Consider the following 25,972-nt stretch of genomic DNA (forward strand, 5'->3'; position numbering starts at 1 on the left):
GGAAAATGGGTGTACCACGAGATGATAATATTAACTGAAATAAATCAGACATGTAAGTGTAAATATTGTGTGGTTCTCATATGAAAAATTCAGCATATACATAAAGTGCAAAATAAAAGTCAAAAGAAAATAAAAAGAGAGGAAAAAAGTTATTGTAATCTAGCACAGTCAAAGGGGCTAAAGTGTACATTGATTTAGTGCCATTGTCTTGTGTGTTTTATGTGTTTTTGGCCTGTCAGTCTGACTGACAATCTGTGTTTATAATAATTAACTGGATAAGTTAATTACTTCTAAATTCTTCTAAATACTCCTAAAAATTAAATGAGTCTGATACTGGCCAAAAAACCCCCTCAAAAACAAAACAAACAAAATAAAATGGGATAGAAGGGAAGAGTGAAAAGAATTGAGATGTATATGTATATGTACCAACTCTCCACTAGGAATATAATCACTATGTACTGTAAACATATGCTAATAAACAAAATAAAAATTATCAAAACGGGGAATTTTTTTTTTTTTTTTTTTTTTGGTACAGGGAGTTGAACTTAGGACATTGTGCTTGCCAGGGCCGTGCTTGTGCTGCTGAGCTTGGTCCCTGGCTAAGGGAAATATTTTGAGGGAGATTAATGTCAATCTGTCTTTTACTGTAGTAGTTTTTAATTACACATACTTCATCCACATCTGGTGTCTTGATTTGTGGACTACAATTCTAGATATCCCAAGAGTAATGTATTTGAAGATGAGTTGATCTATACATTTGATAATAATTCCAGAGGACTTGGGGCTAAGAGTTGATAGACAACTAAAATGTGTTACTTAGGAATAAAGAGATAATAACTTTTATAAACATGTTAAAATAAAATGGGCTAAACTATGGGGAAGTGAGAGACAGTTAGTGGTAGGGTACAACTGTGTACCTCATTCACCATAGGACAGGAGAAGATGCTGAACTAAATCCATAAAGACTTGATAAAATTGAGGGAGGAGGTAGAAGTGGAAAAGTTTTGCCTGGAAGAAGAGACAGTGTAGGAAGGCTGAAAGGCAGTCAAACATCATCTCAAAGTGTTTGGCTTTAGTACTGCTGGAGTGTCACATTTAAAGGGAGTAATGACGGAGGAGAGGCAGGCCCATAGATGTGTCAGGCCGCGGTCTCCATGTGATTGAGGAGCAGCTTTCTTCATGAAAATCACGCTGAGTGAGCCACTGTTTGTAATGGAAATGCGACAGTTTCATCAAGTGGGTGCAGTAGTCCATCCAAGGCCAAGAGGGAAGTCTTTACTTTTAAGCACAACACTGACATGATTAGATCTTCACGCTGGATCACGAGCAGCTCTGTGGAGAATGGCTGGAGGGGAGCAGCTAAGAATACTGGGTCGGAGGCTACTGTCCAGGCATTATTACCTAGGGAAGGCCTCATGAAGGAAGAGGAAATAGGGATATGGTGGAGGGGGAACAGACTTGCAAAATGTCCCCAGTGAGAAAGGCTAGATCTGGTGATTGGTGGATGTAGAGAATAAGGAAATAAAGATGGCTCGTGGCTCTCTTGCTTCAGTGATTGAGTAGATGGTGGTATTGCAGTTGAGATACAGAAACCTCAGGGGAGAGGCAGCTGGATGTAGATGATGATGCACTGCTTTAGTACATGTTGGATTTTCTGTGCCATAAGACATGGCCTAGACGTGGAAATGAGTGTCAGGTAGTGGGATGAGACGGTAGCACAGGAAGGAAGTATAGGCTAGGGACAGTTTAAAGAGGTATCAGTACATAGGTGCCAGTTGAAATAAGAAGCAACACCCTACCTGTTCCCTCACCTAATAGGGATAGCCCCAGTGTTCGGCCAAAGTTTTGGTTTCCTTGTTTCTCAGTTCTTGGGATAGCTGGAGGCCTCTGGCTACACACACCCTTCATTTACTCTTAGGTGCACACGTGCCGTGATCAGGAGCACACTCCTCAGTGTTCTGTGGTATGCACTACTGATCACCTGTAGTTTTATTTATCCCAATACATTATTGTTGTTCATTTCCTTCTCCAGGACTACTACCCTCTTTTCAGACTTACTGAGGGTAGGATTTGTGTTTTTCTCTCTGTGATATCTCCTAATCTCAGAAGTCCTAGATAAACATTTACTGAGTAAATGAGTGGATGAATGTATACAGAGAGATGAGTAGCAGCATGAGACTAGAAGCTAAAAAGTACAATATTTAAAGGATTCAAGAAAGAGGAAAGAATACAGAGCTAGAAGGATAATGGGAAAGACAGTATCCAAAGGCCACGGATGCAGAGGTGTTGAACAGAGCTGGGGCATTAGTACCAAGTGCAGAAGGGAGGGGGCATGACGTAAATGCATTTGGGGTTTTCTCTGTACAGTACAAAAGTTGCTCAGCAGTCAGGGCAAGAAGTAGACAGGCAGCATAGAGTCATGGTTAAAAGTGTGTATTCTGGGGCAGCTCTGCCCATGCATGACCATGACCTGACTTACTAGCTGTGTGCCTTTGGGCAAGTCACTTATACTTTCTGTGCATATAGTATTTGAAAAATGACAAGGAATGGTAACAGTGACTGCTCTCAGAAGGTTATTGTGATAATTAAGTGCATCAGTTCCTAGAGAGTACTCTCAGGGTACAAGGTCTGAACATTTTTAAAGCTATTATTAATACTCTTTTAGCTGTTGTAATAATAATACTTTGATTCATTGTGATTTCCTGAGTATACCATTCACTATGACTGTGAGTTTACTACAATAATTAGGATGTTATCTTCACAATGACACAGACAAATATCCTAGAAATGATGCTAAGAAAAATACTTGGGTGAAAAATAATAGTTAACATTTGATTATAGGATAAGAATGTCATTACAGTGGACAAAAGTGAGAAACTATTTTGTCCCATTTTAAAGACATGGGTCATATAAGAATTCTCTTGACTTTAGGGACAAATACTGAAGTAGAAAATATTTTTGTCAGTGTCGTCTGGGAAGGCATTCAACAGTGAATACTCACCTGCTGTTTAATAGCAGCTACATCAGCCACTGTCCAGGACTGCTTTTTCTTGAGTATTTGGTCCAGAAGGAGAATTTCATCTGAGTAGCTCAAGGGAGGGTTGATAGGCTTTACATTTGCTGCCTTTACAAATTTTTTAAAAAGAAAGTTAGTAATACAGCTTAGTTTGAATTATATAACAAAAACAAAATCAAAAGCTATATATATATCTATAGTAGGTATATATTACCTACAAAGGTATATATTACCTAATCTTATCAAGGCTTTCAATACTGGGTGACATTTCTTCATTTGCTGTTAAAACTCTTACAGTGCTTGTAGTGGCTGCTGGAAAGCTAGACACTCAAACTTCCTCAGCTGATGACCGTGTCTCTATTTTTAATTTTTTTTGAGACAAGGTCTCAATATGTAGTCCAGGCTAGCTATGGTGTTGTGTGTCTGTTATGTCAGTACTCTGGGAGGCTGAGACAAAAGAGTTGTAGGTTTGAGCCCAGTCAGGGCAACTTAGTGACTTAGCTAGACCCTGTCTCAAAATAAAAAATAAAAAGGGCTAGGGTTGTAGCTCAGCATTAAGGTCCTTGGTTCAATCCTCAGTAACATACAACCACAAAACAAAAACAAAACAAACAAACCCCAAAACAAATCCCCCCAAACCAAAACAAATAAGCAAAGAATTAACCATTTGAGGTGTTCAGTGGCATGTAATGACAGTGTAGGAACTGTGTAGGGTTGTTACAGTGGCCTGCTGAAGTGACATTCCAGTCAAGACCTAAGAGACATGACGAGAGGAACAGTAAAGCCAGGATATGAGGTGACAGTATGTATGAGGTGTCAAAGGAACAATAAAGAGACTTTGTAGGTGGAATGAAGTGAGTTTTAGAGGTGAGCGATAGTACAGATAGAGATACACAGTGAGGGCCCAATAGAACTTTCCACGTGAGATTTTGTATATTTTTGTGCCATCTAAAAAAGTAGCCATATGCCACATAGGGCAATTGGACACTTCAAATGTGGCTGGTGTGACTGATGAAATATATTTACAATTTTACTTACTTTAAACAGCCATTACTAGCTTCCATTAATTGGAAGGCACAGGTTTAAATTGTATAAGACCTTGTAAGTTATAATAGAGTTTGAGTTTTTTCTTTGAGTGGTATGAAAAGCTACTGGAGGATTTTATACTGATTTTAATAGAGCTACTTTGGCTACTGTGTTGAGAACAGAGTAAAGGTACCAAAAGTAGCAGCTGAAGGACCATTTAGAAAGATACTGATGCTCTCTCTGCTAAGGTTATAGAGATAATCTTAGTATATAGTATGTTCTTAATAAAATATTCATATTATAATTTCTTCCCTCTAAAGAGATTGAAGGCCTAAGTTAGTGGTAGAGTATATCCTTAGCATGTGCTAAGCCTTGGATTTTATCCTCAGCACCAAACCAAACCAAAACAAAGCATACCAAAAATACTGAGTCTTCTGTGGTTCAGGTGGTAGAAGTTACTCAGTGAAAGAAATGAAATCCTTGCATATGTGAACTTTGTATTATTCTGGCTAGAGACTGACAGTATAAACATTATATATCAGTGAGGAGTGGCTCAAGTTTTGGCATAAACTTAAAGGGGGTAAGTGTTCACTCATTTCCATCTTGTCAGTGTTATTCTCCTGGGTGTAACTTCATTTGGGGATATAAAGACAAACTTGGACTTTGAAGCCATTTGTGAAAGTGATACCCTTCTCTGGGACTCTTATACTTTATGGTTGTAGGTGCCTTCTGGTGATTTCATAATAATGCGAGCCACAGATGGACCTCTGGAATTCAGAGATGCCTCACAGTGTGGTCTGGTTTCCATGTTAATCTCAATTCTGCTGCACAGACTAGGAAGCCTGTGACACACCTGAGGCAAGGCCAGAGCCTCCCAAGAGAATGTTTGGACGTTTAGGCATACTTGCCAGAGGCCTTAAAACTCATGGCAACAAACACAGAGGGGCAAGTGGATTAGAGGCAACAAAGTGAGGCCCGGCTAGGAGATACAGCTACGACCATGAGTAGGGTTCCAGTCCAGGAGACGATGGTCCCTTCTGACAGATCTGCTCCATGGATGTGAACCTTGTCTTCTCGTTCCTAGTGGCTGCCCCAACCACAGCCCTGAGCTGGCTGAGAGAGTCCAAACTGCAGCTTCAGGTCCCTGAGTTAATGGAAGCACTGAAGGGAGAACTGTGGCCTTTTATTGTTATTATCTTTTTAGCTGCAATATTTTTATTGTACTGAGGATCGAACTCATGACCTGACGCTTGTCAGGCAGTCGCTTATGCCTCTGAGCTAAATCCCCAGCCCTGTTATTATCTTTATATTGCCCAACTCCAAACCTAGGATTGTCATTTCCAGTAAGGTTGTGTGTTGAAATTAAATGAAGCATTTACAGTTAGGCTTAGATTGAGGAACATGGATATGGAAATTGGTTTGAAATATAACTAAACATATTTCATGAACACCATGGAATTAGTTCTATTGAGGTGGTACTTTAAAAATCCAAGTATTAAGCATCAATGTGACTTAATCTAAATCTCACTTGTGCTTTCCAGTCTCTTTTTTGGAAAAAGTAGTCCTCAAAGAAATTCAGAGGCTCTTTTCTCCGTAGCATTTCTAATTTCTGTATGTCTTCGAAAGGTTTTCCCATTACCGTACCATCCATATTAGGAAACAATGGAAAGATGGGTATTTTCGAGTATGGGCTATCTGAAGGGGACCTGCACCCTAAAAAGATAAAAACAAGAATAGTATCACAATGGAATTCTCATAAGAGACAACTGCCAGGGATTTTGCTTAGTGACAAACTTCCTGCCTGACAAGCGGAAGGTCCTGAGTTCAATCCCTGGTTAAAAAAAAAAAAAAGACAAATACTTGCTTCTCTTCAGGGGCTGTACCCCTCTTCCTCACTCTCTCTTCCCACTCCACACCCATCTACTCCAGGTTTCAGCCCAGTGTCTAAGAACCCAGCTCAAGGGTGTCTTTGCATTCAAATGGTATCTGACAGACAGCTGTTACTTAGAGGCGGCTCCAGTCCTGCTCTTGGCCTGAAGCATTTACTTCTCTTGTTGTTGTTGTTTGTTTGTTGCTTTTTTTCTTGTTTATTGGTACCGGGGATCGAACTCAGGACCACACACTTGCAAGGCAGGCACTTATGCCGCTGAGCTAAATCCCCAGCCCCTCAAGCATTTACTTCTGATGAGCCATGGACAAATACATCTTTTAATGCAGCCAAGGAGGTGAAGGGCCCCTGTGGTGGTAAAAAGTATTGATCTCTGAAGAGAGAGAGTAAAGAGGCTGTAAGACAATGGAACAACATCCTCAGTTCCAGGTTAGACAGAGTTAATATTATTAAAGTGGCCATATTACCAAAAGTGATTAGCAGATTTAATGCACTCTACTAAAATACACTTATCATTGATCTAGAAGAAACAACAACTCTAATAATATATGGGGCCAGAAGAGACCCACAATAGCCAAGAAATCTTAAATACAACAAAGTGGAGGCCAAGCGTGGTAGCTCAGGCCTGTAATCCTAGCACTTAAGAGGCTGAGGCAGGAGGATCACCATGAGTTTAAAACCAGCCTGGGCTATAAAGTGAGTTCAAGGCCAGCCTGAGCTGCATAGTGGAACACTGTCTAAAAACAAGATAAAACAAGCAGACACATTAAAAAAAGAACAAAAAACAAAATGGGAGTCATCACAATGCCAAACTATAAATTATATTACAAAACTATAATAAAAAGCCAAAAAACCAAAAACCAAGAAATGATGATATTTATACAAAAATATATATATAATATTTATACAAAAATAGATATATAAACCAATGGAATAGAATAGAAGACACAGAAACAACCCTGATACCTGAAGTCATCTGATTTTTGACAAAGAGGCTGTTTTACTTACTTTTTGTCATTGCCGAGACAAAATGCTCAATACCAAAGTTAAAGGAGGAAAGGTTTATTTGTAGAGGTTTCAATTCATCGTTGGTTGACTCCCAGGTAGGGTAACATTGCAAAGGAGAAACAGTGCATGACAGCTTGAAGGCAGTAAAGTAGGGAAGCACCAAGAGAGGACAGAAGGGACCTCTTCTGTCCCTTATACTCTGTTAGGGCTACCTAAGCCTGGGCAGGTGGCACTCACACCAGGAGGGGCCTTCCCATTACCCATGCCCATGTCAAACCAATCACACACTAATTTAGTAACCACACAGTCTTGATCCCAGCATCACACACTTAATCCTAGCATTCACACATTCTAGATCCAGCCATCTTTGACATGAAGCTTTGGGGAGACATCTAGACAGACACAAGCTATAACAAGCACTAAAAAGACACATAGATAACCCCTTTACAAATGTGCTCAGAAAACTGGTTATCTACATGCAGAAGATTAAAACTAGATCCATATATTTCACCCTATACTAAAGCCATATCAAAATGGATAAAGACTTGGATGTAAAAAAGGAACATTTTTGAGCTTGTGGTGCCATGCAGCTGTAATTCCAATACTCCTGTTAAACCCAGACTGGGTGGCTTAGCAATTTGGTGAGACACTGTTTTAAAAATAATAAAAAGGGCTGGGGATATAGTTCAGTATAAAGGTCCTGGGTTTAGTTCTAAACACCACAAAAACAAACAAAACAAACAAAGATTCTCCCAAAATCAAAAATATTGAAACTCTTGGAAGATAACTTAGGGGAAACATTGAAACTACAGGTACAGGCAAGACCTTATTAAATAGAACTCTAGTAGCACAGACAATAATACCAAGAATCAATGAATAGAGTTATTCAAATTAAAAAATTTCTGTATAGCTAGGCATGGTGGCACATGCCTGTAATCCCAGGCCTCAGGGGGCTGAGATAGGAGGATCACTATAAATTCAAGGCCAGCCTTAGCCACATAGTGAGATCCTGTCTCAAAAAAGTTTTTAAAAAAAGTTTCTGTACATGCTGGGGATTTTTTAGCTCAGTGGCATAAGCGCCTGCATTGCAAGCATATGGTTGTGAGTTCCATCCCCAGTACCCCCCCCCAAAAGTTTCTGTACAGCAAAGCAAACAATCAACAGTGAAGAGATGACCTACAGAACACAGAAAACCTAGCCACTCTTCTGATAGAGGGCCTCCCTATATATAGCCTTTTTTTTTTTTTTTTGTCTTTTTCCTTTTTATCAGTACCAGGGATCAAACTCACGACTGCCTGCTTGCAAGGCAGGCGCTTATGCCGCTGAACTAAATCCCCAGCCCCTATATAGCTTTTTTGAGACAGGGTTTTACTATGTAGTTTAGGTTGGCCTTGAAATCACTTTATAACCCAGGTTGCCTTGAATTCATAGTACTTCTGCCTTAGTCTCCCAAGGACTGGAATTATGGGTGTGTGCCTCCACTAATATTTAGAATATATAAAGTACTCAAAAAACAAAACCCCACCAAAAAACAAATGACCAAATCCAAAAAACTAGGCAAATGAACTCAACAGACACTTCTCAAAACAAGACAAACCAAATTACCTTTAGCTACTAGGAAAACATCAAAACAACTCTGTGATTCCGTCTTACCCAAGTCCGCAAGGCTATCAGGAACATACAAAATGACAAATGCTGGTGAGCATGTGGGGGAAAGGAACACTTCTGCACCACTGGTGGGAATGTAAACTGGTACAACCACTATAGAAATTCAGTATGGCGAGTCCTCAGAAAACCAAAACTAGGAATGCTACTTGACCCAGTCACATCTACCTAGATATGTTTCTGAAAGAGTTAAAGACACAGTATAGTGATATAGCAAATGCTTACCTACCTGTGCCTACCAGCACAGCTCACGATAGCTACACTCTAGAAACTGCCTAGCTGCCCATCAACAGATGAATGGGTACAGAAAGTGTGGAACATGTAAGGTGTGATTGAAAAATACGGTGAACGTTTAAATAAAAAATTATTATAGTAAAAGACACTTTACCATTGATCTCCCTCAGAATACTCCCTCTTGCTTTGAGCATGCTTATCCCATACGTATCCCAGCTAAAGCAGCAGGAGAAATCCTGTCCTGTGAATGTCTTCATGTGCACTGCTGTGGCTACTCAATATCGTGAATTATTCAAAACGTTTACCTTTCATGGTCATTTTGACTTTGGGGAGAGGCAGAAGCTGCATGACGTCAGATCTGGTGAGCAAGGTGGACAAAGACCACTGTATTGACACTGGCTGTCTGTTAGCTGGCCCTGGGTAACATTCCCTGTATTTCTGATCACACTTGTAAAGACAGTCATGAAAGAGGACCTCTGTAACTGTTTCAGAAGTGGCAAGAATGATAAAAAAGTGTTTGAAGATGGGAGAGTATTATGAGGGAGGCTAATGGCAATGAGTCTTTGATTGTAATACGTTTTTTAATATAAGTATTTGCTGTATATTTCCATCAGACCTTGTATACATAATGAAATACTACTCAATCATAAAAAAGAGAAAGTCATTACATTTGCTGGAAAATGAGTGGAAGTTGAGACCACTAAGTGACATAAACCAGATACAGACAGTTAAATATTATATTGATTCTTATATAGGAAACCTAAGACATAAACAAATGAATGAAAGAGTTAAACAAAGGTGAGATGGTAGGTAACAAAAAGGTAGCCTTATTGAAGATGGGAAATGGGTTCAGGGCAAGGAAGGGAGGAATCAAAACTCATCAAGATATGCTGTATCTATATGTGCCAGTTCTCCAAAACCGATGTAGCTATGATGTATTGCAAACACACAGTACTAAAAAAAATTAAAACAGCCTTTTAAGCAGTGGAGATATAACAAATAGCTCTTACTTTTAAGCTCTGCAAGAAATTTAAATAAATCCCTTTCACTTGTAATTGCAATTCGAGCGGCATTAGCAAAGGCTGCTGTGCTTGAGCCTGAAGTCATGCACATCTCTGGCTTAAATCTTCTTTTCCCATAACCCATAGCATTTGGACTCCACAATACTTCTGCTCTGATATCCTGGAATTTTCTTCGGAAGTAGCTTAAAAAGAAAACAATAATTTAAAAATAGCTAAGAGGAGCTGTAAGACAAAAAGAAAAATGTTAGGTTGTAAGTTATATGTGCTAAATAAATTTATTTTAAATCTTATTTTCATATTCAGTAGTACTTTGTTTTTTTTTTTTGAGGCAAAGTCTTGTATATAGTTTAGGGTAGACTTGAACTCACTGTGTAGTACAGGCTGCCAGTTTTTGGCAATCCTCTTGCCTCAGCCTCCCACATACAGTCAGTAATATTTGAGTGCTTATTTCTATGACATTTATAGAATATCTACTATTATTATTCATTTTCCTGAGTAGTGGTGGTCCAATTCAGGGTCTGATGTATACTAAGCAAGCACTCCACCACTGATCTGTAGCCTCAGTCCTCATTTTATTTTGAGAGAGCATCTTGCTAAGTTGCCCAAGATGGTATTGTATTTGCAGTCCTCCTGCCTCAGCTCCCCAAGTATCTGGGATTACAGGCATGTGTCACAACAAGGTTCCTACTATAACTTCCATAGACCATTAGACTATTTTTGGTGTATAATTCTTTGTTTGTTTGTTTTTTGGTACTGGGAACTGAGCTCAGGATCTTGTGTTTGCCAGGCAGGCATTGTGCTACTGAGCTATATCCCCAGCCCTGTCTATAATTCTTGGTTTCCTTTGTCTTGCCCAAAACCTCCTGGTTTTACATACAGAAATACTTAAAATCTTTGACACATTCCTTAAAATGGCACTAATTTGAATATAAACACAAGTCATGTTTATACTGCATTGCTTTGTGTTAAGTTTAAAATGCAATTTTTTGCTGGGTGTGATGGTACATGCCTGTAGTTCCAGAATTTGGGGGAAGCTGAGGCAGGAGAATTGTGGCAAGTTTGAGGCTAGCCTGGGCTACAAAGTGAGTTCAAGTTCAGCTGAACTACTTAGTACGACTCTGTCTCAAAAAACAAATTTCTTTTGAATAAAAGAAATTCTTGGGTGTGGTTCAAAGCCAGAACACTTGTCTAGCATGCCTGCGACCCTGGGTTTCATCCTCATCACAAAAAGGAAAATGGTGAGGGAGAGAGGGTGAAGGACAGAGGGAGAGGAAGGGAGGAGAGGGAGGAGGGAAGGGAGAGTAGTTTAATTTCCCTAATTTTATAATTTCTAAAATTCTTGTTGATTCCTAGCTTTATTTCACTGTAGTCAGAAAAGTCTCATTCTGTGACTTACGTTTATTTTGAATTTTTGAGACTATTTTGTGGCCTAACCTTTGTCTATCCTGGAGAAGGTTTTATTTGCTGAGAAGACTATTTTTTAGCTGTTGGATGGAATGTTCTGCAATATGTCTTAGGTTAGGTCCACTTAGTCTATAACATAAATATTCCAACCTTTTGATTTATCTGGCTACTGAGTGGAGAGGAATTGTTGCAGGAAATATACATATATATATATATATATATGTATACATATAGACATAAATATATGTAACAAAACTTTCGTCTGTCTATTTTATTATGACATTAAAATGGAATACCAAAGCCCAATTTAAATTTAATTATTGTAATTGTAAGAAAACTTACATGTCTGCATAATAAGAATAAATGCCTGCCTTCAGGGCATTACATGCATGTAGGCAGGTGTAAGTTCCATAGTTGCTGGCTGGTTGGGCGGGATACCACACGTGCCTAACTAAGTCTTGATGCAGTTGACTGTCAGGATCAGGAAATGGAGTTAGCACCACACCGTGCCCCCTCCTACACAGCATTCCCTTGTTAACTATGCAGTCTACACTTGAGGACCACACAATGGAGCCGTGGAAATACTGTTACAAATCGCATAATAATTTACAGTCTTAGAAGGAGGCCACATGTTGCTCATAGGCTGCAACTGACATGCCTGGTCAACCCCTGATGTTTCCTTTTCTTTTTGGGGGGCAGGGAGAGGAGGGCTGGATGATCTATCCATTGATGAAAATTATGATCGCAATAATCTCTCTCTCTTTTTAAGTCTAGCCAGTTCGTTTTATATAATTAGGTACTCTAGGTGCATATATACTTACCATTGTTGTTTCTTCTTGTTGAATTTATTCCTTTGTCATTATGTAATGACCTTTTTCGTATCTTTTTACAGTATTTGATTTAAAGGATCAATTTATCTGGTATATGTATAGCTACTTTTGCTCACTTTTGGTTTTTATTTGCATGGTATATCTTTTTCCATCCTTATTTATGGTTAAATGAAAGTCTTTATTAACCAAAGACCATTTTAATTCTTGTAAGTTCATCTCAGTATTAAATAGGATAAGATGCTTGACAGCTGTATTCAACACTTTATTCTGGATTAGTCCTTGTCAATAAACTTGCTGTGAACTTATTTATATTTTAATAGATGCATGAATCAAGTGTTTAGACAGATGTAACTACATTGAAAATTGAACAGTTATAGATGTTTTATCATTAAGTTAGAATAAAAAAACAAAGTATATGATAAAGTTTAAAAATAATTTATCATCAGGCATTATACCTTTTTAAAGAACAAATATTATTTACAGAAATTATACGTCACTTTTTGTCAAATATATTTAATATGTATTTGGCAATTTTTTTAGTTGAAATAGTATTTCAATTGTAAAACCCATCTCTGAGTACAAAAAAAGTCAGAAATGCTATCAGAATTTTAGCATAATTTACAAATGTCCTAAATTTTTATTATTATTTTTTTGTATCGGGGATCAAACTCACGACTTCATGCTTGCCAGGCAGGTGATTTTGCTGCTGAGCTAAAGCTCTGGCCCATGTCCTAAGAATTCTTAAGCTACACAATATTTTAAGTAGAAAAATACTAATTTTTAAAAGTTTGGTACTGTTTCTGTAATTTATGTGGATGTGTTAGTTGATCTCTTTATAACAAACCCAACTAAAAGTTGATCATAGTAAGCACTGTAAAGGCAAAAGCTAATCATCTTTTAACAAAAATTGTGTACGATACTTCCAAGTATCAAAGATATCACTTGTGGTTAACTTCCCAGTACAAAATACTAAACAAAATACATTTACTGGATTATTTTTCACTTATAGCCACCTTTTAACCAAAGTAAGGATTTCTGATAAATAAAAACTATAGTGTAATTTGCTTAGTGCAGACCGCTCCATTTTTCTTGCTATGTACTTAATCTTCTCCTCCAGTGCTGGTATCCCTCCCCCCAATTCCATTGCTTCTTGGCCATTAGTAAGTTTGTAATGTACTTAAAAACATTACATACGTGGGGTTTATGCTTCATATCAATACATAATTTGACTTATTTCAAATGATGTACAGCTCCTCATGTAAAAAAGATGTTTTGTGGTCATAGTTAACTTCAAAAAGTAATTGTATTCAAATTAGCTGACCTAACATGCTTTAGCAATTACAAAACCATGATTCTGATATATAGTACTTTATAAGTTAAGCAAAGTGAAATGCTACAGATGTGAACAGCTGTTCTTTAAGTCTTAAATGTTCTGTTGAAGAATGCTGCAAAACTCAGGTAATGACTTTATTTAGTTAGTGTAACAAGCCCCCAGTACAGTGTGCTAAGTCATAAAGTACAAATCTAAGAAGGGTAATACCTTTACTAAGTCATGAAACTTTTGGCAAACCAATACAGTACTCTTTAAAACAATAAAATAATATTTCTGTTGGAGTCATATATTACTTTAGTGATAATATTCACTCCAAAATATCATTTAAGTATCAAATTAAAACACTGTGATTTCTAGCACAGCAAGTTACTTTATACAAAGGAATGTCTTTTACAACTGTACAATTTCTTCTTCTAAAGTGAGTACCCCACACGCAGTTCTTGTTCGCACGGCAAGGCGACTATATATACATAAAGGGTGGCTCTGCTTTGTCCTGGGGTTGGTCCACAGCCAGGGGAAAGTCCCACTGTCTGAACAGCTTTAACATTCTACCTTAAGACTTCTCACTGCCAATACCGACTTTTCCAATTATTTTTTTTAAAAAGTTACATTTTCACATAAATACTGTATCCCTAATAATTAGTCATATTATGTTGTACTAACATCAGATGATCCCAAGGATTTATTTTTAAAATTTTATTTAAAGAAAGAATAAACAAAACAGGAAAAGCATAGAAAAAATACATAATTTCAAAGAAAAAATAGTGAGAAATCACTAGTTGATAATCACATATTGTCCTCTTACAAACAGTTGTTCAAGTTACAAAAGTGAAGTATACAAAGTGGACATTCAGACAGTGAGACTGCAAACAGTTCTGTTCAACCATCCAACAAAAACTTAGCAATACGGTTAATAATCCTATACACTTAAACACACATGCAGTTATCCATATTTTCATGTGTGTTAAGATTAAACAAACTAAAGCAGGCTAAAATCACTCTGAACAAAGAATAGTAATAGTATTGCTGGATTTCACATCATGACACTACTGGATCAGCACAGGGTATTGTAGTGTCTCTTTTTCTTCAGAGTAGTTGTTCATTTCATCATGCATTACAAGATCAGTTCTCATAAACTGTTTTAGGTTCTACGCATGCCTGAGTCTCTATATGTATTTCTATTGTTTCTATATTAGAGGGAGAAACAAAACATATTCCTATAAAAACATGAAATGAAAAAGCCATATAAAACCACAGTACAAGATGTTCTACAATGGTTATTGTGTTGTCTCTTGATGTTCTCAATAGAATTGTCTATATCATCAGGCATACTATAATTGAATATAGCAGTACATAATAATATTAATAAAAACAAAACATTGTAGATAGTGTAAAACTTCAAAAGCAGATAATAATCAAACCAGAATGGGTATTGTAGTGAATCTTATTATCTTCAGTGTAGTTGCCTATACTTTCAGATTTGATACTATCAATCGTAACAGTTTTAATAAAATCTATCGATACCAAAAAGCAATCTAACAAACCAGATTCAACTAAGATCAGTCATGGTAAAACAATATAAGTTATACAGGCTTCAGCGTCAGTTAATAGGGAATTAAAGATGATTACCATAGTATATCCTGCTATTTTTGGGATAGCTGTCTGTGCCCTCAGATCTAGTGCAAATAGACAAACTGGGACAGAATATAATCTATCTAAACAGAATGGTGTGAGTAATGTGGGTTTTAAATCCTAATACACTATTAACAATATCCTCTGCCTTCTTTTTTTTAGATTATTCCTCCCCTTTCACTCCCATAGGGTGCACTGGGTATTTTTGGGTCCCACCAGCTCCCTCAGTTTTTAGATTGAGGGGGCAACCTGCTGTTTACCTAAGCTGTTCCAAACCTCCCTCCTGGACTTGATCTCAAGTTATATTCCTTTACCTACAAAACCTTTCTTTCCAACCTATCTGAAGGTGCTGGTCAGGTTGCCCCTATTACTCTCTGGTTTCCTGTCTCATAAAGCATTGTTTTCTTTTTTTTTTTTTTTTGTCTTTTTCATCTTTATTGGTACCAGGGATCGAACTCATGTCCTTGCAAGGCAGGTGCTTATGCCGCTAAGCTAAATCCCCAGCCCCCAAGCATTGTTTTCTAATATTTGATTTTCGGTCTGTAAACCTTTTTTCAGGATAATTATATTTCCTATATAGAGCATCTTGGTGGACCCTGCCTCCTGATCTACTCTGCCTGTGTTTGTTTTTTTCTTTTAGTGTATCAAGGCCATCTATATTAGAGATTATAGCCAACCTTCTCTGCCTCATTTCTGTTGTGCTATTTTTCTGCCATTAGTTGTCTGTTTTTCTCCTTCATTCCACTTTCTGCTCCATCCATTGAGGCCTCTGTGGCACTGTTTCTGAAATCCTGGTACTTTTTTTCTCTCTCTAGAATGTCCTTCAATATTCTCTGTTGGGTTGGATTGGTGGTTGCGAATTCCCCCGTTCCTCTTTGTCTTGGGAGCATCTTGTTTCTCCATTAATTTCTAGAGACAGTTTTGTAGGGTACATCAATCTGGGCTGGAGGTTATTTTCTTTCAGGACTTGGAATACTTCACTCCAAGCTCTTCTTGGTTTACTGGTCTGTGTTGAAAAGTCTGCCGTGATTTTGATGGGTTTTCCTTTATAGGTGATCTGTTTCTTTTCACTGATAGCTTTTAATATTGTTCTTATATTGAATTTCTGGGATCTTGATTATTATATGCCTGGGTGTAGCTCTGTTTTGGTTGTAGGTGGCTGGAGTTCTGTATGCCTCGTGTATCTGAATATCATTTCCTTTTCCTATGTTTGGGAAGTTTTCCTTAATTATTTCTGTGAATTGCCTTTGTATTTCCTTTGTTTTTACTTCTGCTTTTTCATTCACATTCTTTATTTTTAAGTTATAGATCCTCTTGATGCCTTGTGTTGTTACTGCCTGTTTTCTTGTCATTTTAAAGAGATTTTTCCTTTCATGATCACACACTGCAAACCTGTCTTCAAGTTTTGATACTCTATCCTTAGTTTCTTTCAAGCAGTTTTGCCAGCTTTCAATGGAGTTTTTTTATTTCCTGATGATCTCTTTGAACCTGCTTCATGTATTCTAGGTTTTCTTTATATTCTTCATCAAATATTTCTCTCCTTTTTTGTGTTCCTCCATTCTTCCATCTGTGTCTTCTTGAGAGGTACTTAGCATTTCTTTTATTAATCTACTTATATATTGCTTTTCTTGATTAAATATTTCACTTTTGAGTTCATCTATGAGGTCCCGAAGACATCTCTTTATGTCCACTGATGCCATGTCTGATATTGCATGTTTGTGGCCCTCAGTCTCTTTTGTATTTACCTCTCCTTGATCGATGTTCTCAGGGTTGTGACCTGGGGACTTTTTCTTGTTGCTTCCTCTTCCCATCTTTTTCCTTCTAAAAAGGTGTATAGAGGAGGTCCCAGATCCTTTCCTTGTTGGTTATGGTTCTTCTGAAGTGGGCTGACTAGGGATTTCTGTCCTCTCCAGTTTGCTATTGGTCACTGAGGTGCAAGAAAGGGTGGTATATGCTGACCCCTCCCCTCTGGGTCAGTCAACCTGTAGGGGCCTTCACTGTGTTAGTGTGCACTGCGCATAAGGAATTAATTTGGGGCAACTTATTGGGTCCCAGCCAGAGGCTGACCCAGGCCAAGCATACTCCACCAATCTGGTCGGGAAAGGGAACAACTGACTGAAGTCACACTGCTATTCCTTGTTCTTGCCTGTCCTGCCCATTCCAACATGTCACCCAGTTGGTTGCCCCTTTCCCGTGGGAGGGTCTTATTCCTAGCATTCACTGTGGGTGATGCAGGTCCCTTGCCGGCTCTGTTTTCTGTTGGGCTGGCTGACCTCCAACTTCAGAACCACTATGGTTCTAGTGAGTCAACAGTGGGAGTTTAGTCGGCTCAGTCGAAGTGGTAGGAGTTTAGGCGGCTCAGTGAGTCATGGCTGCATGAGTTCTGGCACTGCGGCAAGGGCACTGTGGCCACTAATCTTAGCTGCTCCAGTGGTAGCTCTGGGACTGCATGTTTGACCAGTTCTTTTCCCTTTAGTTTCTTCCTGGGTTGAGAGGATCCATCTCCCTCTGTCCGGACCTCCCCACAATTTTATTCTGGCGTCTGAGTTGTCTGTCTCAGAGAGCCTCTGTATTCTGCTGCTTATCTATCTTCCATCTTGGGGGAGGAGCCAATCCCAGTGATTTAGAAGCCCTGTTTCTTAATATTTTGATGAAAGTCACATAGCCATACTCCAGTTTATCAAAAAAAAAATTCTACCTAAAGTGCAGTTGTATTTTTATTTTATTATTATTTTTTGGGGACCATGGATCAAACTCATGACTTTACACTTGCCAGATAGGAACTTGTGCCACTGAGCTATATCCCCAGTCCTTAGTTGTGTTTTTAAAATAACAAACATATAGTCAACTTGGAGAGACCTGGTGCTGTATACCAACTTTCTTTATTATTTCTCTGCTGCCATTGGTGGCCTTATGCTTCCTGTTACTGAATCTGCCAATTCTTCAATCTCAGCGTTTATGTAATACCCATTCCATTGCTTCTTGGCCATTAGTAAATTTAAATTTCATTGTTTTCTCTACAGGATCAACTATAGACATATGTTTTTTTTTGTTTTTTTTTTTTTTTTGGTATTGGGGATCAACCTCATGACCTCACAGTTACCAGGCAGGCACTTGTGCCACTGGTCCAAGTTGTGGTTCTTGCTGCACCAATAATAGACTTCACAGTGGAAGGTAGTCCCCATTCTGTGCTGAGAAGTCTGTGACTGCAACTTTCCAGGGTGATCCTATATGTTTCTCCAGTAATCAGCTCCAACCATATGTGAGTTCATAGTGTTTGGGTATTTCTTTTCTTTTCTTTTTTTCCCTTCCTTCCTTCCATCCATGCTTTTCTTGAGACAGTCTTGCTACATAGTTCAGGCTGGCCTTAAACTCCCTGTGTAGTCCAGGCTTGCCTGGAACTTTTCCTGCCTCAGCTTTCTGAGTGCTGGCATGACAGGTCTGTGCCACCATGCCCAGCTATGGCGTTGGGTATTTCTGCATTGCAGTTGATGTAACAGTTTCCCATGGGTAGTCAAATACATGCTCCAAAGTCCAGATCTCCATGTTATCAGCCTGTTTGATGTTCAGGTGGCGCTAGGGGACAGTGAGATTTCATCTTTATTGTATCTGTGTGCCTTTACTGGCTAAGTCAGTGGTGGTGAACCTTAGCACATGTGCCACAGCAGACTGTTTATATCAATGAAAGCTCTAAAAGATTCAGTCACTGGAATAAGTGAATTTTTTTTTAAAAAATAACTTTTATCAGTAGATGTTTGCAGTACATAATGATTACATTCAATGTCAGGAGCCAGCACATGTGTATAGCACGTCTTTATTTTTATTTCTTTTCCCTGCCCTCACCCCTCCTTCTATCTCTTGGTAGCCTGCACATCTGCAAAAGATCTGTCTATTTTTCCTGCTTCCTATCGTCTATTTGTTTTGTTTTGTTTTTTTGAGACGGAGTTTTACAAAACAGTTCAGGCTGGCCTTGAAATAATTATGTAGACCAGGCTAACTTTAAATTGACAATGGTCCTCCTGCCTCAGCCTCCCAAATGCTGGGAGTATAGGAGTGCACCACCAGGCTTGTCATCTATTTTCTATCCTTTATTTTTCTATTTAAATTATTTATTAAGCATTGTATCCCAGAGGACGAGCCAGTTGGAAGGCAGTGAGCTTAGACTCCAGGCCTTCTCCATTACCCCCCAGATGGTGGGGCCAGCTGGAAGAATGTAAGACTTCCAGGAATCCCAAGACCCAGGACCACAGCCCACCACACAGACACACACACCTATTGAGAGTGAAATAATTGGTGAACATGGAAGCATCTGAAGCAGCAGCAAGAGAGAGCAGTTGGACTCTGGAGAACTCCGCCGACAGAAGTGCAGTCCCAGTACCCACGTCCAGAGGCTGAGATCGGCTCCACACCCAGCACATCACTCAGATGTAACATGGACACTATCACAGAACTGGGATAGCTGTAAAGAGCCAACTACATCTGGAGGACATCCCTGAGGAACGGACACCTCCTTTCCTCCCTGAGAGAGGCCTCAATGCTACACTTCATGAGAGGTTGACGGGCATCAACATAGAAGACAAAATAAAAGAAAGAAGAGAAGGTGGAGAATGGCAAGATGTAGATGTGGGGTTCAGTCTCAGAGCCCCAGCCCAGCCAGGACAGGGCTGGAACTCAGTGAGATGGATGAAGTTGGAAGTCAAACACTGAAATGATAACAACAGAAGTGAGAAACAAGTGGAAAATGCTCTAGAGAAAATGGTCTCTCAGATACAAGAAGAAATGATGTTTAGAATCAAAGATAATTGAGCAGACATGAATAAAGGAATAGATGGGCTTAGAGAAAGATAGAAATAAAAAATACCCAACATAGGAGAGGAATGGAATCTATGAAACAGATCCAGAGATCCAGGAGATTAAAAATTCCACTGAAAGCATATTCAACAGGTTGAATGGAGGAAAGGACAGAATTTCAGATCTTGAAGACATAACTGCAGCTAGATCATGAAAAGAAAGATATCTCAAATAAAGCAAGAGAAAAAAATTTAAAAAATAGCAAAGAGACCATGAGAAATCAATCTAACAGCTACAAGATGAAGCAAACACGAGTAACACAAGATTCACTGGGGTCAGTGAGAAATCTGGAGACAGCACAGATGCTACAACAATTATAAGTATATGCACCTACTACAGGACCACCCGACTGTATAAGACAGGGGTAGACATGGAAAATCAAGTGAGAAACAACATGGTTGTAACGGGAGACCTCAATACCCATTGTCACAGGAGACAAATCAACTAGACTGAAAATCAGCAAACAAATTTCAGAGCTGAGCCAAACATGTGAACAAATGGAGTTAATAGGAAGAAGCCACTCCCCAGGCCACATGTCAGCAGCCCAGAGAGATCTGGTGAGCCCAGCACGGGCTTGGAGGAGCCATGCCCTGAGGCCCCGCAGTCATCAAGGGAGCACTGATGAACTATCTCCCTGGGCCTCTCCATCACTTCAGGAGCCCAGGTTTGGAGGAACCCAGGTGCCTAGTCGAATCCACTGCACCGAGAGATGGGCAGCCAATGTAGGAAGCACCCTGGATGCAGCAGGGGGTTATTCAGAGGAACAAAGGAACATGCCAAGACAAAGGAGTATAATACAATCTCAGAACTCCAAACCACACAGAACAAGTTCAGGAAACACAGACACAGTGGAGATTAGAGATCATACACCTCAAATTTCTGAAAAGATAACCATCCATCAAAGTAAAGAAGCACTTAATTCTTGTATTCTTTGGTTAATTTTATATGCCTATGTCTGAATGGTCTGGATAGCTATTTTGAAGACAATGAGACATATTATGGTAGCCATTGTTGATTTCCTATTATCTTGTTTTGAAGTCCTGTATTGCTTTCATTGTTTTGTTTTGATTGGTTTTATTCTTTTTGATTTTGTTTGATTTTATTCTCTTTAAAAAATTATTTATGAAGTGAATTTCTTGTAGATTGTATAGTGTTGTGTCTAGTTTATTTTTTGACCCATTCAGCCAGTTTGTATCTTCTGACTGGGTAATTTATTTTATTTTTATTTTAAAGGGAACAAAACAGAACAATAACGTGAAATGAGAAGTGATAAGACAGTGAGAAATGTACAATAATTACTATATTGCATATTGTTATCTTCCAAATAGTCACACTACCAACTTTAGGCTTGCAGAGTCAGTCAAACAATATAGCTTCTCCTAATCAGTCAGTTGCTTATGGGAGGTGGCTGCTTCACAGGATGGGGAGGGGTATACCTTCCCTCCTGGTTCTCCCTGGTCCGCACACATGCTGGCTAGCTCAAGGGGTAGCTTTCTTCTAACAGGGCAATTGAATCTATTTGTATTCAAAGTTATTGTTAGCTAGATATGGTGGCATGTGCCTGTAATTTCAGTACTCTGGGATACATAGGCAGGAGGGTTGCAATTTCAAGCCTAACCCGGGCAACTTAGTGACTGCAAGACCCTGCCTCAAAATAAAAAATGAAAAAGGTTTGGGAATGTTGCTCAGTGTGAAGAGTCTAAATTCAATCTCCTGTACCATAAAACATCTAAAGGGGCTGGGGACTTAGCTCAACGGCATAAGCACCTGTCTTGCAAGCAGGCGGTTGTGAGTTCGATCCCCAGTACCGATAAAAATGAAAAAGACAAAACAAACAAAAAAACAAAACAAAAAAAACCATAAAACATCTAAAACAACAAAAACAGAACAAAAATGCAGAAAAGGTTATTGTTAATCCTTATTCCTTGTTACACAGATTCCTTGCCATTTTTTTCTATTTTTTTTTCTGTTTGCTTGGATATCCTTTCTTTTTTCTTTTCTGTTTTTACAGTGCTAAGGATTGAATTTGGGATCTTAGCACAGACCAGGTAAGTGCTCTACCATTAAGCTATATCCCCTGCCCTTTCTCCTTTTCTTTTTGCTCATGTTTGTGGTTTGGTAGTTTTCTGTATTGGTAAGTTTGATTCTCTTCTGTCTTATCTGTTCTACTGTTTTGTTTGTTTGTTTGTCGTTTTTATTTTTTGGTATCAGGGATTGAACCCATGATCTTGTGCTTGCCAGGCAAGCGCTTATAATGCTGAACTAAATCCCCAGCCCTGTTTGTCTTTTTTTGAGACAGAGTCTCACTGTGTAGTTCAGGCTGGACTTGAATTCATTACATAACCCATTGTGGCCTCAAATTCTTGGCAATCCTCCTTCCTCAGCCTACTATGTGATGGGGCTACGTCACATGCCCAGTTGTTCTGCTGTTGAGATTTGTACTTTTGCATGGTTTCATGATGACACTTACCATAGTTTTGCTTCTAGTGTGGGGCTGAATACCTTAAACATTTCTTATAGGAATGGTCTTGTGTGATGCATTCCTTCAGGTTTTTAGTCGTAAGAAGTTTTATTTCTCTTTAATTTCTGAAGAATAGCTCTGCTGGGTATGGCATTCTTGGTTGGTAATTCTTTCAGCATCTGGAAGAAATCATCCCATTTTCTTCTAGTCTGTTACTGTTTTTTTCTTTTTGAGGTTTGTTGTTAATCTAGTTGAGATTCCCTTATATATGACTTGATGTTTTTCTCTTGCTATTTACAGAATTCTGTCTTTTTCTTGTATTTTTGACAGCCTGATGAAAATATGCCTTAAAGAGAATCTATTTTGGGGGGATTGAGTTTTTTAGGGGTCCTTTGTGTTTCTTGGACTAGGATGTCCACATCTTTTTCAAAATTTGAAAAATTTTCATCAGTGTTTTTTAAATTTTATTTTTATGCTGTTTCCCTTTTTCTTCTCCCAAGATCTTGAAACATCCATAATGCAAATTTTTTTGTCTTATAATTCTCTAGAGCTTGCTTCATTCATTTTTCTTTTTTTCTTTTCCTTTTACCTCTTTTCTTTTCCACTGTCTCCCTTACTTTTTTTTATTTTGAAGAGAATAAAGCCAAATGAGACAAAGCAAAATAGAGTCAATCAAAACAAAAGGATCAATATGGTACATGGCTTATCAACAAAATACAAGGAGATCAATAATGCCTACCATAAGGCCTCTTGTTATCTTCAAAAGAATTGCCCATATCATCAGGCATAGTGAAACTGAAAAAAACAGTACAGAACAAAACCAACAAAAACAAAACATTGCAGACATTATAGGACTTCATAAGAAGATAATAGTCAAACCAGAATGGGCATCATAGTGTATCTTATTGTTTTCAAAGTAGTTGCCTATAACATCAGACTTGATACTATCAAACAAAAAAAGAAAAGAATAAAATCAGTCAAAAGTAAACAGTGGGGGCTGGGGATTTAGCTCAGCGGCATAAGCACTGCCTTGCAAGCAGGCAGTGATGAGTTCCATCCCCGGTACCGATAAAAAAGAAAAAAAAAAAAAGTAAACAGTGAAAGCATACAGGGCTTCAAATCAAGCTAATAAGAAATAAAAAATGGTTACCATAGTATATCCTGCTATCTTTGGAACAGCTGTCCATGCCATCAAATCTAATACAAGAAGAAAACTGGAACAGAATAAAACCAAACTAAACAGAGAAATGAGAACAATATGGGTTTCAAATCATGATAGTAGATTAACAATGGCCACTGCCTTCCCTTTTTAGGCAATTCCTCCCCTTTCACTTTCACAGGGTGTATTTTACATTTTGGATCCCACAAAATGGGATCCTTTAGTTTTTATATTAGGGAAGCAACCCACTATTCACCTAAGTGATTCTGAATCTTTTTACCCCTGAGCATGATCTCGAGTTGTATAGATTTGCCTACAAGAGCCTCAAGATTTTCTTTTTTTATAGCTGAGTAGTTTTCCATTGTATGAAAGTGTCATGGCTTTCTAACCAATCTGCAGTTGATGGTCAAGCTACCCCCACTTTTTTCTGGTTCCCTGTCACATAGAGCATTTTTTTCTTGTCTTTGACTTTCAGTCTATAACCCCCCTTTCAGGTTAAATGTGTTTCTTATATAGAGCATATTGAAGGACTCACCCTATCTTTTTTCTTTTTTCTCTCTCTAGAATGTCCTTCAGTATTTTTTGTAGGGTTGCATTGGTGGTCATAAACTCCCCTGGCTCCTCTTTGTCATGGAAGCATCTTGTTTCTCCATTAATTTTGAAAGATAATTTTGCAGGGTACACCAATCTGGATTGGAAGTTATTTTCGAAAGAACTTGGAATACTTCACTCCAAGCTCTTCTTGATTTGAGTGTTTGTGTTGAAAAGTCTGTCATGATTCTGATTGGTTTTTCCTTATAGGTGATCTCTTTTCTCTAACAGCTTTTAATATTCTGTTCTTGTGCTGAATTTCTGGGACCTTGATTATTATATGTCTGGGTGTAGATCTATTTTGGTTATAGCTGGCTGGACTCTGTATGCCTCACTTATCTGAATATCATTTCACTCACATTTTCTATTCTTAAGTTATAGATCCTCTTGTCATCTTCTAGCCTTTGTATTGTTGTATCCTGGCTCCTTGTTTTTTTTTTTTATGTTTTTTTTTTAAATTTTATTTAAGGAGAAAAGAAAAAAAAAAGTAGAGAAAGGGTACAAGTTATACAGATTTGCAGAAAAAAAACATGAACAGTAGGAAATTACTAGTTAATGGATTACATATTGTCATCTTAGAAATAATTGTTCCAGTCACAAAATTAAAGCTTGTAAAGTGGACATTCCATCAATGATACTGCAAACAGTTCTGTTCAATGATCCAATAAAACTCTGTGATATCATATTCTATCTTATACACTTAAATATACATGCAGTTATATAGTTTAGAGCACTTTCTTTTCCTCTCTTTTGTACAATGACTATTACACATTTTGGGTTTCATTGCTCTCACGGTTCTTATTACTTTTTTGGAAGAGAGTAAAACCAAATGTGACATAACAGAACAGAATCGGTCAAGTCAAAAGGGTGGACATAATAGATAATGTGAAAACATAATACAAGGTGATCAACAATGGTTACCATAATGCCTCCCGCTATCTCTAATAGAATTGCCTATACCATTAGTTATAATACAATTGGACAAAACAGTAAAGAACAAAACCGACAAAACCAAACCATTGGAGACATTGTAGGTCTTCAAAAGTAGATAAAAGTCAACGAGAATGGGCGTTATAATGAATCTCATTATCTTCACAGCTGATGCCTAAATTTTCGAACCTGATACTATTCAGCAAAACAGAATAGGGGAACATCAGTTAAAAACCAGATGGTGAGAGTAATACAGGGCTTTAAATCGAGGTAATGGAAAGTCAAAGTGGGTTACTATAATATATCCTGTTATTTTTTTCCTTTAATTAAAAGGATAAAAATTTTAAAAAAAGTATTAAAAAAGTAAATAATGGAGTGGAGATTGAGATAAAAGAGGGCATAACAACGAAACAGCACAGATCAAAACATAACCATTTAAGCAGAATAGTGTTTCACCACCAGATAATCCTGACCTAAAAGTAGTTACCATATTGTCTCTTTTCTTGAAATCCTTGAGTACAACTTCGTATACTGTAGCATTAAGTATATCAAAACAATGTAAAACCATTTAAGAGAATGACAGCATTACAAAGTATTTAGAATCGACTAACAGAAAATGAATAATGGTTTCTGTATAATCTCCTTGTCTTTAAAAGGTTTTTGCTTATACTATCGTACATAATAAAATCCAGTAAGATACAACCTATTTAGACCATTGGAGACAGAAGGACAAAAGCTAGATGAGACTTCAAAACAAGATGATACTGAATCAGTATTACCTATTAAGATGTCGTTTTCTCCAAAATAGCTGTTCCTATCATCCAATCTTCTCTGTCTCATTTCTGTTGAGCTCTTATTCTGTCAGTAGCTGTCAGTTTGTCTTCTTCACTTTGTTCTCTGCTCCATTAGTTGTGGCCTCCAC

General features: G+C 38.1%; 1 protein-coding gene and 1 pseudogene across 1 annotated transcript in view; both read right to left on the minus strand.

Moving 5' to 3' along the window:
- Positions 1–25,972, minus strand: part of Efcab3 (EF-hand calcium binding domain 3) — a 49,459-nt gene that overhangs the window by 6,896 nt on the left and 16,591 nt on the right. Inside the window, exons 7-9 of the mRNA XM_063242159.1 lie at positions 9,848–10,041; positions 5,571–5,755; positions 3,002–3,124 (exon numbers count right to left, since the gene is read on the minus strand). Of these exons, the coding sequence (XP_063098229.1) occupies positions 3,002–3,124; positions 5,571–5,755; positions 9,848–10,041 (502 nt within the window). The remainder of the gene's footprint in view (positions 1–3,001; positions 3,125–5,570; positions 5,756–9,847; positions 10,042–25,972) is intronic.
- On the minus strand, positions 17,944–18,604 carry LOC134474463 (PRELI domain containing protein 3B-like; annotated as a pseudogene).

This window comes from Cavia porcellus, unplaced genomic scaffold (genome assembly GCF_034190915.1).
Source record: "Cavia porcellus strain 051 isolate PalLab524CR breed Dunkin Hartley unplaced genomic scaffold, mCavPor4.1 scaffold_32, whole genome shotgun sequence".
NCBI lineage: Eukaryota > Metazoa > Chordata > Mammalia > Rodentia > Caviidae > Cavia > Cavia porcellus.